Below are 14,273 nucleotides of genomic sequence, written 5' to 3'. Positions count from 1 at the left end.
GGCCCGGACCCTCCTCCTTAGGCCTGGTCCCGTTTTGGGACTAAGCCTCCTAGGTCCGGTCCTCTCAAGGATCAATCCTAGGACCAGGTTTTCGAGTTGGGCTTTTGGGCCCGATCCCAAATGTCCAGCTCTACATTGAGTGGATTCAATTGAATGTGGCTACGTGCTTGCCCGCTCCACCCCGTATGAGGAGGGGATTCCCCTAAAAAGTAGCGGACTGAGACCAAAAAATTCCCAGTCCCAAGGGGACAAAGATAGGGAGAGATGTCTCCCCGCTCCGCTTCGCTTAACTCGTATCCGAATAGTGAAAACGGATTGACCTGGATCCGTTTTATAAACATCTCCATTCTTCATTTCTTCTCCAGTTTTCAACTCATCTCTCCTCTGAACTTGAAATCGAATCTCTCTTCTCTTACACATTTCAACTTCTTTCTCTAGAGAATCTCATATTATTAGAACTTCGAAGCTGACAGTTATCGATTCCAACCGTCGTCGCCTCGTTCAGGCTAATCGATGAGTGTTTTGGTACTTTTCATGTTTTCCTTTTTTTTTTAGATTTTGGATTTAGGGTTTCATGTCTTTTTGGATTTTGGTTGGTGGAATTGTGTGTTGGTTGCATTGCTTGAAGAGGGCATTGTACGAAAACACTAAGGTTTGTTTGGGGGAATGGCAAAAATCCCCATAGGATTCTTTTCCGTTGTCTGAGGCGAGTGGGATTCCCCATCATCCCCATAGCGGGGACGGGGCGGGGAAGAGAACCTGGCCCCGCCCCGTTCCCATCCCTAGTTCCTGTGTATGGCAGAGATTTTTCAACAAAACATATTATAGCTAATTACATTATTATGATATCATATTTAAATCAAATATTATAAGGTTCATGCTTGTGTACTGTTTCTAGAAGAAGAAAATTTGTTATCTCTTGTTTTCATCGATCTTTTCATAAATAAAAATAACAATTTATGTTGGTTAGCTATCGTCAATCACGTACAGGAAAAATAGAGGATACATGACAATAATGGCATGAATACTTATAACACATCATGTTTTAATCACGCTAATTAAACATATACACGTGAATTTCATTTACATTAAGTTAATTAAACATAGGTTACTTACACAGAAATTCTTTGCTAGCGAGTTTCTGTCTTGGCTATATAAATCTTTGTTACCTTCGGCCTTTTATGCTGAGTTAACAAAAACTCATGGAATCGGCAGAAGCTGAACAGGCATCACTAGGAGGCCAAGCTGAAATATGGCAACACATGTTTGCTTTCGTTGATTCTCTGGCGTTGAAGTGTGCTATTGAGCTTCGAATACCTGACATAATACACTCCCATGATGCCCCAATCAGTTTGTCCCAAATAGCTTCGTGCATCGACTCATCCTCCAAGCCTCACATCTCCCACCTCCAACGCATCATGAGATTGCTAGTTCGTAAAAAGATCTTCTCCGCACATTATCCATCAGACGGTGGAGAGCCCCAGTATGGATTAACACACTCGTCAAGATGGCTAGTTAATGATTCTGATTATAGCCTGGGACCCTTGTTTTTGGTTGAGAACCATCGGTACGTTGTGGATTCGTGGCATTCTCTGAGCCATTGTGTGAAAGAAGGTGGCATTGCTTTCGAAAAGGCTCATGGGAAAGCGATTTGGGATGTGGTAAAACAAGATCATCATTTCAACCAGATGTTTAACAATGGCATGGCCTGTAACTCGAGGATATTAACAAGGGAAATTATAGCAGGATATAAAGATGGGTTTGATTGTTTAGCATCTTTGGTGGATGTAGGAGGTGGGATTGGAGGGATGATATCTGAGATTNGGGATTCCCCTAAAAAGTAGAGGACTGAGACCAAAAAATTCCCAGTTCCAAGGGGACGAAGACAGGGAGAGATGTCTCCCCGCTCCGCTCCACTTAACTTGTATCCAAATAGTGAAAACGGATTGACCTGGATCCGATTTATAAATATCTCCATTCTTCATTTCTTCTCCAGTTTTCAACTCATCTCTCCTCTGAACTTGAAATCGAATCTCTCTTCTCTTACACATTTCGACTTCTTTCTTTAGCAAATCTCATATTATTAGAACTTCGAAGCTGACAGTCATCGATTCCAACTGTCGTAGCCTCGTTAAGGCTAATCGATGAGTGTTTTGGTACTTTTCATGTTTTCCTTTTTTTTTTAGATTTTGGATTTAGGGTTTCATGTCTTTTTGGATTTTGGTTGGTGGAATTGTGTGTTGGTTGCATTGCTTGAAGAGGGCATTGTACGAAAACACTAAGGTTTGTTTGGGGGAATGGCAAAAATCCCCATAGGATTCTTTTCCGTTGTCTGAGGCGAGTGGGATTCCCCATCATCCCCATAGCGGGGACGGGGCGGGGAAGAGAACCTGGCCCCGCCCCGTTCCCATCCCTAGTTCCTGTGTATGGCAGAGATTTTTCAACAAAACATATTATAGCTAATTACATTATTATGATATCATATTTAAATCAAATATTATAAGGTTCATGCTTGTGTACTGTTTCTAGAAGAAGAAAATTTGTTATCTCTTGTTTTCATCGATCTTTTCATAAATAAAAATAACAATTTATGTTGGTTAGCTATCGTCAATCACGTACAGGAAAAATAGAGGATACATGACAATAATGGCATGAATACTTATAACACATCATGTTTTAATCACGCTAATTAAACATATACACGTGAATTTCATTTACATTAAGTTAATTAAACATAGGTTACTTACACAGAAATTCTTTGCTAGCGAGTTTCTGTCTTGGCTATATAAATCTTTGTTACCTTCGGCCTTTTATGCTGAGTTAACAAAAACTCATGGAATCGGCAGAAGCTGAACAGGCATCACTAAGAGGCCAAGCTGAAATATGGCAACACATGTTTGCCTTCGTTGATTCTCTGGCGTTGAAGTGTGCTATTGAGCTTCGAATACCTGACATAATACACTCCCATGATGCCCCAATCAGTTTGTCCCAAATAGCTTCGTGCATCGACTCATCCTCCAAGCCTCACATCTCCCACCTCCAACGCATCATGAGATTGCTAGTTCGTAAAAAGATCTTCTCCGCACATTATCCATCAGACGGTGGAGAGCCCCAGTATGGATTAACACATTCGTCAAGATGGCTAGTTAATGATTCTGATTATAGCCTGGGACCCTTGTTTTTGGTTGAGAACCATCGGTACGTTGTGGATTCGTGGCATTCTCTAAGCCATTGTGTGAAAGAAGGTGGCATTGCTTTCGAAAAGGCTCATGGGAAAGCGATTTGGGATGTGGTAAAACAAGATCATCATTTCAACCAGATGCTTAACGATGGCATGGCCTGTAACTCGAGGATATTAACAAGGGAAATTATAGCAGGATATAAAGATGGGTTTGATTGTTTAGCATCTTTGGTGGATGTAGGAGGTGGGATTGGAGGGATGATATCTGAGATTGTCAAATCAAATCCTCATATCAAAGGCATCAACTTTGATTTGCCACATGTCATCGCCAATGCAACTGTGTATGATGGTGTTTCACATATTGCAGGTGACATGTTTAATGCCATTCCTAAAGCTGATGCAATTCTCTTGAAGGTATGCCGCTAAAACTTAAATATAACAGTTATATTTATATACGAATCATGATCACATAGATTGGTCGATGTTCAAGTCTATATATGGCCGTATATTACAATAGTTTACATGATTTATTTTTATTTTTTACTTTTAAATTAATTTTCCAAGCTGCGTACAGTGGATAATGCACAATTGGGGGGATGAAGCATGTGTGAAGATTTTGAAAAACTGCCGGGAAGCAATACCGGAGAAAACTGGAAAAGTAGTTATTGTTGACATGGTTTTAAAACCTGATGGAAATGAGCTGTTTGGTGAGACTGGTTTGGCATTTGATTTAGTTATGATGGTTAACACTGGGGTGGAAAGGAGAGGACTGAACTTGAATGGAAGGAAATATTGGAGAAAGGGGGCTTCCCTAACTACAAAATCATCAAAATTCCAGCTTTACAATCCATTATCGAGGCTTATCCTCAGTGATGGATGGTGGATCCTTATCAGTAAACTTAAATATTATGTATAAGAAAATAATAAATGTTCATGGCTGATGCAACTACTGCAGTGCTCTACCTAATAATTGAGAAGAACGAATTATAAATGGGTGGACTGTTTTTGTTTTAATTATATGATTATATTGTACGTTCATCCAATATCCTATCAAGACTTTATATTATAAAATTATAAGGATATGACTGGATTAATGATGATGAACCTTATAAAAGAACATATACATGCAATTAAGCGCACATATATATATAATTCTTTTAGAATTTAAATGATTTAAATATTTAATATAACATGAGAAGGAGTGCTTAAAGCACATATAGTTCCGCTCTAGCAATTACATTTCTGGATTTAATAGCAATTTTTTTTAAGTATGTTTATTGGTTATCATATATATGACAATTACACTACTTACGTCAAACTTCAATGGGACTTGTGCTTTTGGATGTAAAGATGAAGATCCTTTATTTCTATTTAAATATTTTTAATGGGAGCAGTTGGTGCTTACAATACAAGATCTTTCCACGTCTGATTCGGACGAAATTAAAGTTGAATAAAATTGGTTTTCTAATTGCTAAATTGGTGTAGCAGTTAGTAATTGACGTGGGTCGTGGAAAACATGTTACTATTTTCTTTCCACGCAGACAAAATAAAGGATATGATTGGAGCTTTGAGAAATGATATTTAAACTGCATGATTGGGTTGGCCTTGTTGCCTGTTAGTATTTAACAACACTAACATGCACAAACTGTCATCTAATAATGCATTGAATCATGGACACAGAAGATAATTTAAGATTAACCCATATAGAAGAGGGCATTGTACGAAAACACTAAGGTTTGTTTGGGGGACAGGTCCGAGGCGAGTGGGATTCCCCATCATCCCCATAGCGGGGACGGGGCGGGGAATGAGAACCTGGCCCCGCCCCGCTCCCATCCCTAGTTCCTGTGTATGGCAGAGATTTTTCAACAAAACATATTATAGCTAATTACATTATTATGATATCATATTTAAATAAAATATTATAAGGTTCATGCATGTGTACTGTTTCTAGAAGAAGAAAATTTGTTATCTCTTGGTTTCATCGATCTTTCCATAAATAAAAATAATAATTTATGACAATAATGGCATGAATACTTATGACACATTATGTTTTAATCACGCTAATTAAACATATAAACGTGAATTTCATTTACATTAAGTTAATTCAACATAGGTTACTTACACAGAAATTCTTTGCTAGCTAGTATCTGTCTTGGCTATATAAATCTTTGTTACCTTCGGCCTTTTATACTGAGTTAACCAAAACTCATGGAATCGGCAGAAGCTGAACAGGCATCACTAAGAGGCCAAGCTGAAATATGGCAACACATGTTTGCCTTCGTTGATTCTCTGGCGTTGAAGTGTGCTATTGAGCTTCGAATACCTGACATAATACACTCCCATGATGCCCCAATCAGTTTGTCCCAAATAGCTTCGTGCATCGACTCATCCTCCAAGCCTCACATCTCCCACCTCCAACGCATCATGAGATTGCTAGTTCGTAAAAAGATCTTCTCCGCACATTATCCATCAGACGGTGGAGAGCCCCAGTATGGATTAACACATTCGTCAAGATGGCTAGTTAATGATTCTGATTATAGCCTGGGACCCTTGTTTTTGGTTGAGAACCATCGGTACGTTGTGGATTCGTGGCATTCTCTAAGCCATTGTGTGAAAGAAGGTGGCATTGCTTTCGAAAAGGCTCATGGGAAAGCGATTTGGGATGTGGTAAAACAAGATCATCATTTCAACCAGATGCTTAACGATGGCATGGCCTGTAACTCGAGGATATTAACAAGGGAAATTATAGCAGGATATAAAGATGGGTTTGATTGTTTAGCATCTTTGGTGGATGTAGGAGGTGGGATTGGAGGGATGATATCTGAGATTGTCAAATCAAATCCTCATATCAAAGGCATCAACTTTGATTTGCCACATGTCATCGCCAATGCAACTGTGTATGATGGTGTTTCACATATTGCAGGTGACATGTTTAATGCCATTCCTAAAGCTGATGCAATTCTCTTGAAGGTATGCCGCTAAAACTTAAATATAACAGTTATATTTATATACGAATCATGATCACATAGATTGGTCGATGTTCAAGTCTATATATGGCCGTATATTACAATAGTTTACATGATTTATTTTTATTTTTTACTTTTAAATTAATTTTCCAAGCTGCGTACAGTGGATAATGCACAATTGGGGGGATGAAGCATGTGTGAAGATTTTGAAAAACTGCCGGGAAGCAATACCGGAGAAAACTGGAAAAGTAGTTATTGTTGACATGGTTTTAAAACCTGATGGAAATGAGCTGTTTGGTGAGACTGGTTTGGCATTTGATTTAGTTATGATGGTTAACACTGGGGTGGAAAGGAGAGGACTGAACTTGAATGGAAGGAAATATTGGAGAAAGGGGGCTTCCCTAACTACAAAATCATCAAAATTCCAGCTTTACAATCCATTATCGAGGCTTATCCTCAGTGATGGATGGTGGATCCTTATCAGTAAACTTAAATATTATGTATAAGAAAATAATAAATGTTCATGGCTGATGCAACTACTGCAGTGCTCTACCTAATAATTGAGAAGAACGAATTATAAATGGGTGGACTGTTTTTGTTTTAATTATATGATTATATTGTACGTTCATCCAATATCCTATCAAGACTTTATATTATAAAATTATAAGGATATGACTGGATTAATGATGATGAACCTTATAAAAGAACATATACATGCAATTAAGCGCACATATATATATAATTCTTTTAGAATTTAAATGATTTAAATATTTAATATAACATGAGAAGGAGTGCTTAAAGCACATATAGTTCCGCTCTAGCAATTACATTTCTGGATTTAATAGCAATTTTTTTTAAGTATGTTTATTGGTTATCATATATATGACAATTACACTACTTACGTCAAACTTCAATGGGACTTGTGCTTTTGGATGTAAAGATGAAGATCCTTTATTTCTATTTAAATATTTTTAATGGGAGCAGTTGGTGCTTACAATACAAGATCTTTCCACATCTGATTCGGACGAAATTAAAGTTGAATAAAATTGGTTTTCTAATTGCTAAATTGGTGTAGCAGTTAGTAATTGACGTGGGTCGTGGAAAACATGTTACTATTTTCTTTCCACGCAGACAAAATAAAGGATATGATTGGAGCTTTGAGAAATAATATTTAAACTGCATGATTGGGTTGGCCTTGTTGCCTGTTAGTATTTAACAACACTAACATGCACAAACTGTCATCTAATAATGCATTGAATCATGGACACAGAAGATAATTTAAGATTAACCCATATAGAAATAGAGTAAACGGCATTTTCCCACCCAAGGTTTGGCGAAGAATCTACAGTTCCCACCCCTGGTTTCATAAATTGCAATTCCCACCCTTAAATTAACACCATTATCTTTTTCTTAAAATAACCCTTATATTTCAAATTTCTCTCAACTAACCCCCAGAGGATCCCGGCTAAGCCAAGAATTCGGCCTGATTCTGGCACCATTGGACCTCCTCGACACCACCATCAACATCCCCTTATCCTCCTCACCAAAATCCCTAACTTTTCCACCCGATTGCACATCGGCGAGGAGCCAAAATTTGGCTGGAAACGGATGAAAAAAATGCAAAAACCTAAGGGAGAGGCGGCAGCGATCAGTGAGCAATTGCAGTCGACGATGTTGGGGGTTTTGGTGGGGGGAAGCCGGCGATGCTATTGGTGGTCTTAGGGGTGGTTTTGGTGGGGGAATCCGGCGATGCTATTGGTGGTCTTAGGGGTGGTTTTCGGTGTCGGGACTTGCCAAAATTTGGATGAAACATCGATTGACACTAAAAGAGACAGCCAGTGATTAGGGGGTTCAATCAGGCGGGAAGGTTACGAGTTTTGATGTGGGGGTTGAGGGGATTGTAATGGTGGTGTCAGAGGGGTCGATTGTGTTGGAAATAGGCCGAAATGACCTGAAATCGTCGGTGGGATGAATTAGAGAAGTGAAGGGTTATTTTGAAATTTTTATCTTTGAAATGACCATTTTACCCTTTTAACTATTAGATTAAACAGTTATCTGTTAATTTAAGGGTGAGAATCTGCAATTTATGAAATCAGGGGTGGGAAAATGTCGTTTACTCTATAGAAATATAATCAGTTCACTGAAGCGAACGGACTGACAAGCGCTTGCGCTCACTCTCGCTACAATGGATATGGGCCTGAAATCAATTGGAAAAAATTTAGAAGAGCCTACCGTACCAGCTTTTTTAACCCAAGAACCTCCCCTCATATTTAGAAAAATCTCAACTACCTACTCTGAAGGATTTTAAATAACTGATGAAGCCAACTCATCGAAGATAAGAAAAACATTTTCCATAATATAATTTAAAAATAAGTATAACTACAGTATTTTTCTATAGTGATGCTATGTACATAGTTATCAACAATAGTTTCGTTGCCCTGTTGATGTATGTACAAGCTAAGGGGCTAACACCCATTTCATCTCACTCTTAAATATTCTATTATATATATGTTGGTGTGATGGCTTTATACGGTGACGTTTCATCACTAAATGGAGCGACGTCGTTTTGAGCCAAGTGAAAGACTAATCCTGTTCGTTGGCTAGCTGAAGATCCAACGGTGGAAAAGAAGTCCGAAGGTCAACGGTATATAAGCAGGCAAACAGTCTAAATCGAGCGATTAACCATTTTGTATCTTTTTCTTCTCTGTCGAACAAATCTGTATCTGCTAGGGTTTTGGGTTTGTTTGTGGTCTTGAATCTTGTAACTGTAAGTTGAGTGGCTGGTTTGCAGGCCAGTTGAGGGTACTAGGGTTCACAAGGTATTTGGGATACTAGATCTGTGTCTCTAGGGTGTTACGGGTTCTGAAGAAGATCGGGAAAGGGTTTAATCATGGGTAGAAGTTTGTACTATAATCTTGATCAATATAGTGCAGCGAGCTCGCTAGATTCCCGAGCTCAACGTGGACGTAGCTTGCTCATACTGGGCAAGTGAACCACAGTAAATCTTGGTGCTCTGTGTGTGTGTGTATTCTGTTAGATATGTGTTGTGTGATTTGCTATGTAATTTGGTTGATCTGGTGTGTGCGTTATAACAATGGTATCAGAGCATAGGAAAGAGGATCGAGAGAGAAGAATCAGAGTCTCAATTTTTCGATCTGAAATTTTAGGGTTTTCTTTAATTGTCGAAAAAATTGGGGGTTTCTCAATTTTAGGGTTCCAAAACAAAATTGGGAGATTGTAGCGTAGGTTTTTGGTCGAACGGGCTTAGATTTCATACAGGGTAGAAATCTAGGGTTTCTTCTTCGTTTCTTGAAATTCAAGAACGAGTTTGAATTCTTGAATCTACAACCTCGTTAACCAAAAACCAAACACTCACCATGTCAAACACCTCCACCTGAATGGAAATCTCCTAATATGATAGGAAGATTGACTTTGGGAGTTGGAAGAAAAAGATGAGAGCACTGCTCTCTCACAATAAGGTGGCAATCGCACTAGAAGATGACATCAAGAAGTGGCCGAAGGAAAAATTGAAAAAGAAGGAGGAGATAAATGAAGAGGCTTACAACCTTATAGTCTTGAATCTGTCCGACAGTGTCCTCAGGAAGGTAGATGGGATCGAATCACCACTAGAATTATGGGGTAAACTCAACTCTTTATATGCTTTACAGTCTGCCCTAAATTTGGCTTTTCTGAAAGGTACTTTACTTTCATATAAAATGGATAGTTCTAGGAGTATAGAGGATAATCTAGACGAATTCTTAAAAATGACTCTGATCCTAAAAGGAACAAATCAAGAACTAGGAAATACTAGCCTAGTAATGATCCTTTTGAATTCACTGCCAGAAGACTACCAAGTAGTCAAAAATGCATTACAGTACTCTGGTACTATACCAAACCTAGATCTAATAGTAGCAGGGCTTAAGGCTAGAGAATTAGAACTGAAAGTCTAGAAAAGAAGTGGATCAAACCTGTTTGTCAAAAGTAGAGTAGAGTCCAGTCAGACAGGGAAGGGTGATTCTATGAATCAGGGGAATAAAAATAAGAAAAAATGGAAGGGTAATAACAAGAACAAAGAAACTAGAAAATGTTTTTTCTGTAATAAGGCTGGTCACATTAAAAAGAATTGCTTTGAATGGATCAAGAACCAAAAACAAAGGAACACAAAAAACAATCTAGCCACCACCAAAAACCTATTAGATGAACCTGAGGTGCTTACAGTGTCAATGTCTGACACTGCTAATAAGTGGGTGCTGAACTCAGGGTGTTCATTCCATATGAGTCCAAACAGAAATTGGTTCCAAGAGTTTGAAGTCACTGATTCAGAAACAGTTTACATGGGGAACAACAATGCATGTAGGGTTAGAGGAATAGGTTCCATAACTCTAAACCTTGACACTGGAAAACTGGTTAAACTTACAAAAGTCAGGTACATCCCAGAACTTAAAAGAAACCTAATATCCCTAGGTACCTTAGATGAATTAGGCTGCAGCTATAAGGCAAAGAATGGATGCCTGAATATACAGAAATAGAAACCTAATCCTAGAAGGAGAGAAAAAGAATGGGCTTTACATACTCTGTGGGAACCACTTCCCAAACTGTTTTAACACTATGCTTAAGTCTACAAATCTATCCACTACAGAAAAGTGTCATCTTAGACTAGGTCACATGAGTCAAAGAGGAATGGATATCCTGAACAATCAAGGTCAATTTGGAAAAGATCGTGTCTTATCACTGGAGTTTTGTGAAAACTGCATACTAGGAAAACAACACAGGAACAGTTTTAAAAAGGGGATACACCTAGCCACTAGTCCACTAGAATACATCCATTCTAACCTGTGGGGGCCTGGAAGAGTTAAAACCTATGGGGGAAACTGTTACTTTATGTTTGTGGTGGATGATTATAGTCAAGAGGTTTGGGTCTACCTATTGAAATCTAAGGATCAAGCCTTAGCTAGGTTTAGGGAGTGGAAACTCTTAGTGGAAAACTAGATGAATAAGAGGGTTAAGGTTCTCAGAACTGACAATGGGCTAGAGTTCTACAATCAAGAGTTTGATAAGTTCTGTAGTGATCAAGGGATTTTGAGGCATAGGACTGTGAAATATACCCCTCAATAGAATTGGGTGGCTGAGAGAATGAACAGAACCTTCTTGATAAAGTTAGGTGCCTGCTTATCACCTCCAAACTACCCACCTCTTTCTGGGGAGAAACCCTAACCACCTCAGCCTACCTGATAAATAGGAGCCCTTCCACTGCCATCAACCTAAAGTGCCCATAAGAGATGTGGACAGGAAGAAGACCTAACTTGAGACACTTAAGGGTATTTAGATGTGCTGCATATGCACATTCAGTTGGAGGAAAGCTTGAACCAAGATCAATTAAGTGTGTCTTCCTAGGATATCAAGAAGGAACAAAAAGGTACAGGCTTTAGGATAGGGAGTCACCTGGAGTTAGAATTATAGTAAGCAGAGATGTGATATTCAATGAGGGAGTTTTTCCATGTAAAGAAACTAACACTGATACAGGTTCCACTTCAAGCTCTAAGGAGATCTCTAGTCAACCTAGGGTTACACCAATTAAGGTGGAGCTTCCTGCCAAACCCCAACACCTAGAAGAAACTGAAACTATCTAGGAAATTGAAGCTGTTACTAAACCTGGAAGAGAAACTGGACAATCTAATCCAGAACAAGAGGATGAGACATAAACAGCAGAAGACACTGAAACTTAGCTTGAAAACTTGCAAGACTACCAATTTGCAAGAGATAGGGCTAGAAGACAGGTAAGAATTCCCACCAGATTTTCATATGCTGATCTCATTTACACTGCTCTTCTTGCAGGAACTGAAGTACTGAGAATCGAACCTAAATCATATGATGAAGCAATGAACTTAAAGGAAATAGACAAATGGAAGGCTGCCATGGAAGCTGAGATGAAATCTTTGGAGGTAAACAAGACCTGGTTCCTAGTGCCAAAGCCAAAGGAACAGAAGGTAGTCCAATGCAAATGGCTGTTCAAACTGAAGGATCGAATAACTGCAAAAGAACCCCTCAGGTATAAGGCTAGACTGGTAGCCAAGGGTTTTACCCAAAGGGAGGGAATAGACTTCAATGAAGTCTTTTTCCCAGTAGTCAAGTATAAAACAATAAGGTTAATGTTGTCCTTAGTTGCCCACCTTGATTTAGAACTTGAACAGCTGGATGTAACAATTGCCTTCCTTCATGGAGATCTCGAGGAAAAGATCTACATGAGTCAGCTTGTAAGTTTCATAGATCAGAAAACCCCTAACCATGTCTGTTTACTGCTTAAGTCTCTGTACGGCCTAAAACAATCCCCTAGGCAATGGTATAAAAGGTTTGACACCTTTATTGTGAGTATAGGTTTCACTAGGAGTAAATACGATAATTGCTTCTACATTGCTCTTAATGGTAACCTGCCTATGTACTTACTGTTGTATGTGGATGACATGTTAATAATTAGCAAGTCGAAGTCCCTAATATGTGAATTGAAGAAAAAACTTAGTGCTGAGTTTGAAATGAAAGATTTGGGGGATGCAAAGAAGATTCTAGGCATGCAAATTGACAGAAACAAAAATAAATGTGAGTTGAGAGTCCACCAGTGTTCAAACTTGCACAGATTAGTGGAAAAATTTGGGATGGCAGGTGTAAAACCTGTTACTATGCCACTGGCCAGTCACTTCACATTGAGTAAAACACAATGCCCTATAACTAAAGCTGAACTGATTAGGTTGGAACACATACCATATGCAAATGTGATAGGATCCCTAATGTATGCCATGATTAGCACTAGGCCTGACTTATCTTTTGTAATATCCCTACTCAGTAGGTATATGTCTAACCCTGGTATGGAACACTGGACTGCTTTAAAGTGGGTTCTCAAATATGTAAATGCCACATTGAATGTTGGACTGCATTATTGTAAAAGGACTACTTCACTTGAGTTGATTGGTTTTGTAGATTCAAATTTTGCAGGTGACAGGGACACCAGAAAATCAACTACTGCATACTACTTCACCTTAGGTGGAAACTGTATCAGCTAGAAATCACAGTTACAGCCAATAGTTGCATTATCCACAACTGAAGCAGAATATGTGGTTGTAGCTGATATATTTAAAGAAGCAATCTGGCTTAAAGGAATTCTCAGTGAAGCAAAATTGACCAATCAGAGGCCTGTAATATTTTCTGACAGTCAGAGCGTAATTCACTTGAGTAAGAATCCAGTGTACCATGAACGAACCAAGCACATAGATGTCCGAAACCATTTTGTCAGAGACCTGATCTCAAGAGAGGAGATAATACTATTAAAGGTACCGACTGAAGATAATCCGGCAGACATAGGCACAAAGACAGTCACTCCTGCCAAGTTCAAGCACTGCTTGAACTTGTTATTCATACAGTAGGCAAGAGTGACCAGAGCAATGAAGGATCCAAGAAGAGTGAGCTGCACTACAGTCACGAATAAATCCATCAAGGTGGAGATTGTTGGTGTGATGGCTTTATACGGTGATATTCATCATTAAATGGAGCGACGTCATTTTGAGTCAAGTGAAAGACTAATCTTGTTCGTTGGCTGGCTGAAGATCCAACGATGGAAAAGAAGTTTGAAAGGTCAACGGTATATAAGCAGGCAAACAATCTAAATCGAGCAATTAACCATTTTGTATCTTTTTCTTCTCTGTCGAACAAATCTGTATTTGCTAGGGTTTTGGGTTTGTTTGTGGTCTTGAATCTTGTAACTGTAAGTTGAGTGGCTGGTTTGCAGGCCACTTGAGGGTACTAGGGTTCACAGGGTATTTGGGATACTAGATCTGTGTCTCTAGGGTGTTACGAGTTCTGAAGAAGATCGGGAAAAGGTTTAATCGTGGGTAAAAGTTTGTACTGTAATCTTGATCAATATAGTGCAGCGAGCTCAACGTGGACATAGCTTGCTCATACTGAGCAAGTGAACCACGGTAAATCTTGGTGTTGTTGTGTGTGTATTCGGTTAGATCTATGTTGTGTGGTTTGTTGTGTGATTTGGTTGATCTGGTGTGTGCGTTATAACGACATATATCTCTTTAACTTCCTCGCTATCATCAATTCTTCATTAAGAGTAAGAGAGATGGAGTGAA

General features: G+C 38.9%; 1 protein-coding gene and 2 pseudogenes across 1 annotated transcript; all 3 read left to right on the top strand.

Moving 5' to 3' along the window:
• Positions 1 to 1,193: 1,193 nt before the first annotated feature.
• LOC116131377 ((R,S)-reticuline 7-O-methyltransferase-like) lies at positions 1,194 to 1,844 on the top strand. The gene has a single exon (XM_031417026.1). The coding sequence runs from the start codon at positions 1,203 to 1,205 to the stop codon at positions 1,842 to 1,844; it is 642 nt and encodes a 213-aa protein (XP_031272886.1). The 5' UTR covers positions 1,194 to 1,202.
• A 986-nt stretch (positions 1,845 to 2,830) lies between these two features.
• LOC116131448 lies at positions 2,831 to 4,172 on the top strand (annotated as a pseudogene).
• Positions 4,173 to 5,389: 1,217 nt separating this feature from the next.
• Positions 5,390 to 6,728, top strand: LOC116131450 (annotated as a pseudogene).
• Positions 6,729 to 14,273: the final 7,545 nt, after the last annotated feature.

Source organism: Pistacia vera, unplaced genomic scaffold (assembly GCF_008641045.1).
Source record: "Pistacia vera cultivar Batoury unplaced genomic scaffold, PisVer_v2 Contig233, whole genome shotgun sequence".
NCBI classification, from domain to species: Eukaryota; Viridiplantae; Streptophyta; class Magnoliopsida; order Sapindales; family Anacardiaceae; genus Pistacia; species Pistacia vera.
Note: the sequence above shows the minus strand (reverse complement) of the source record. Positions and strands in the feature narration are given on the sequence as shown.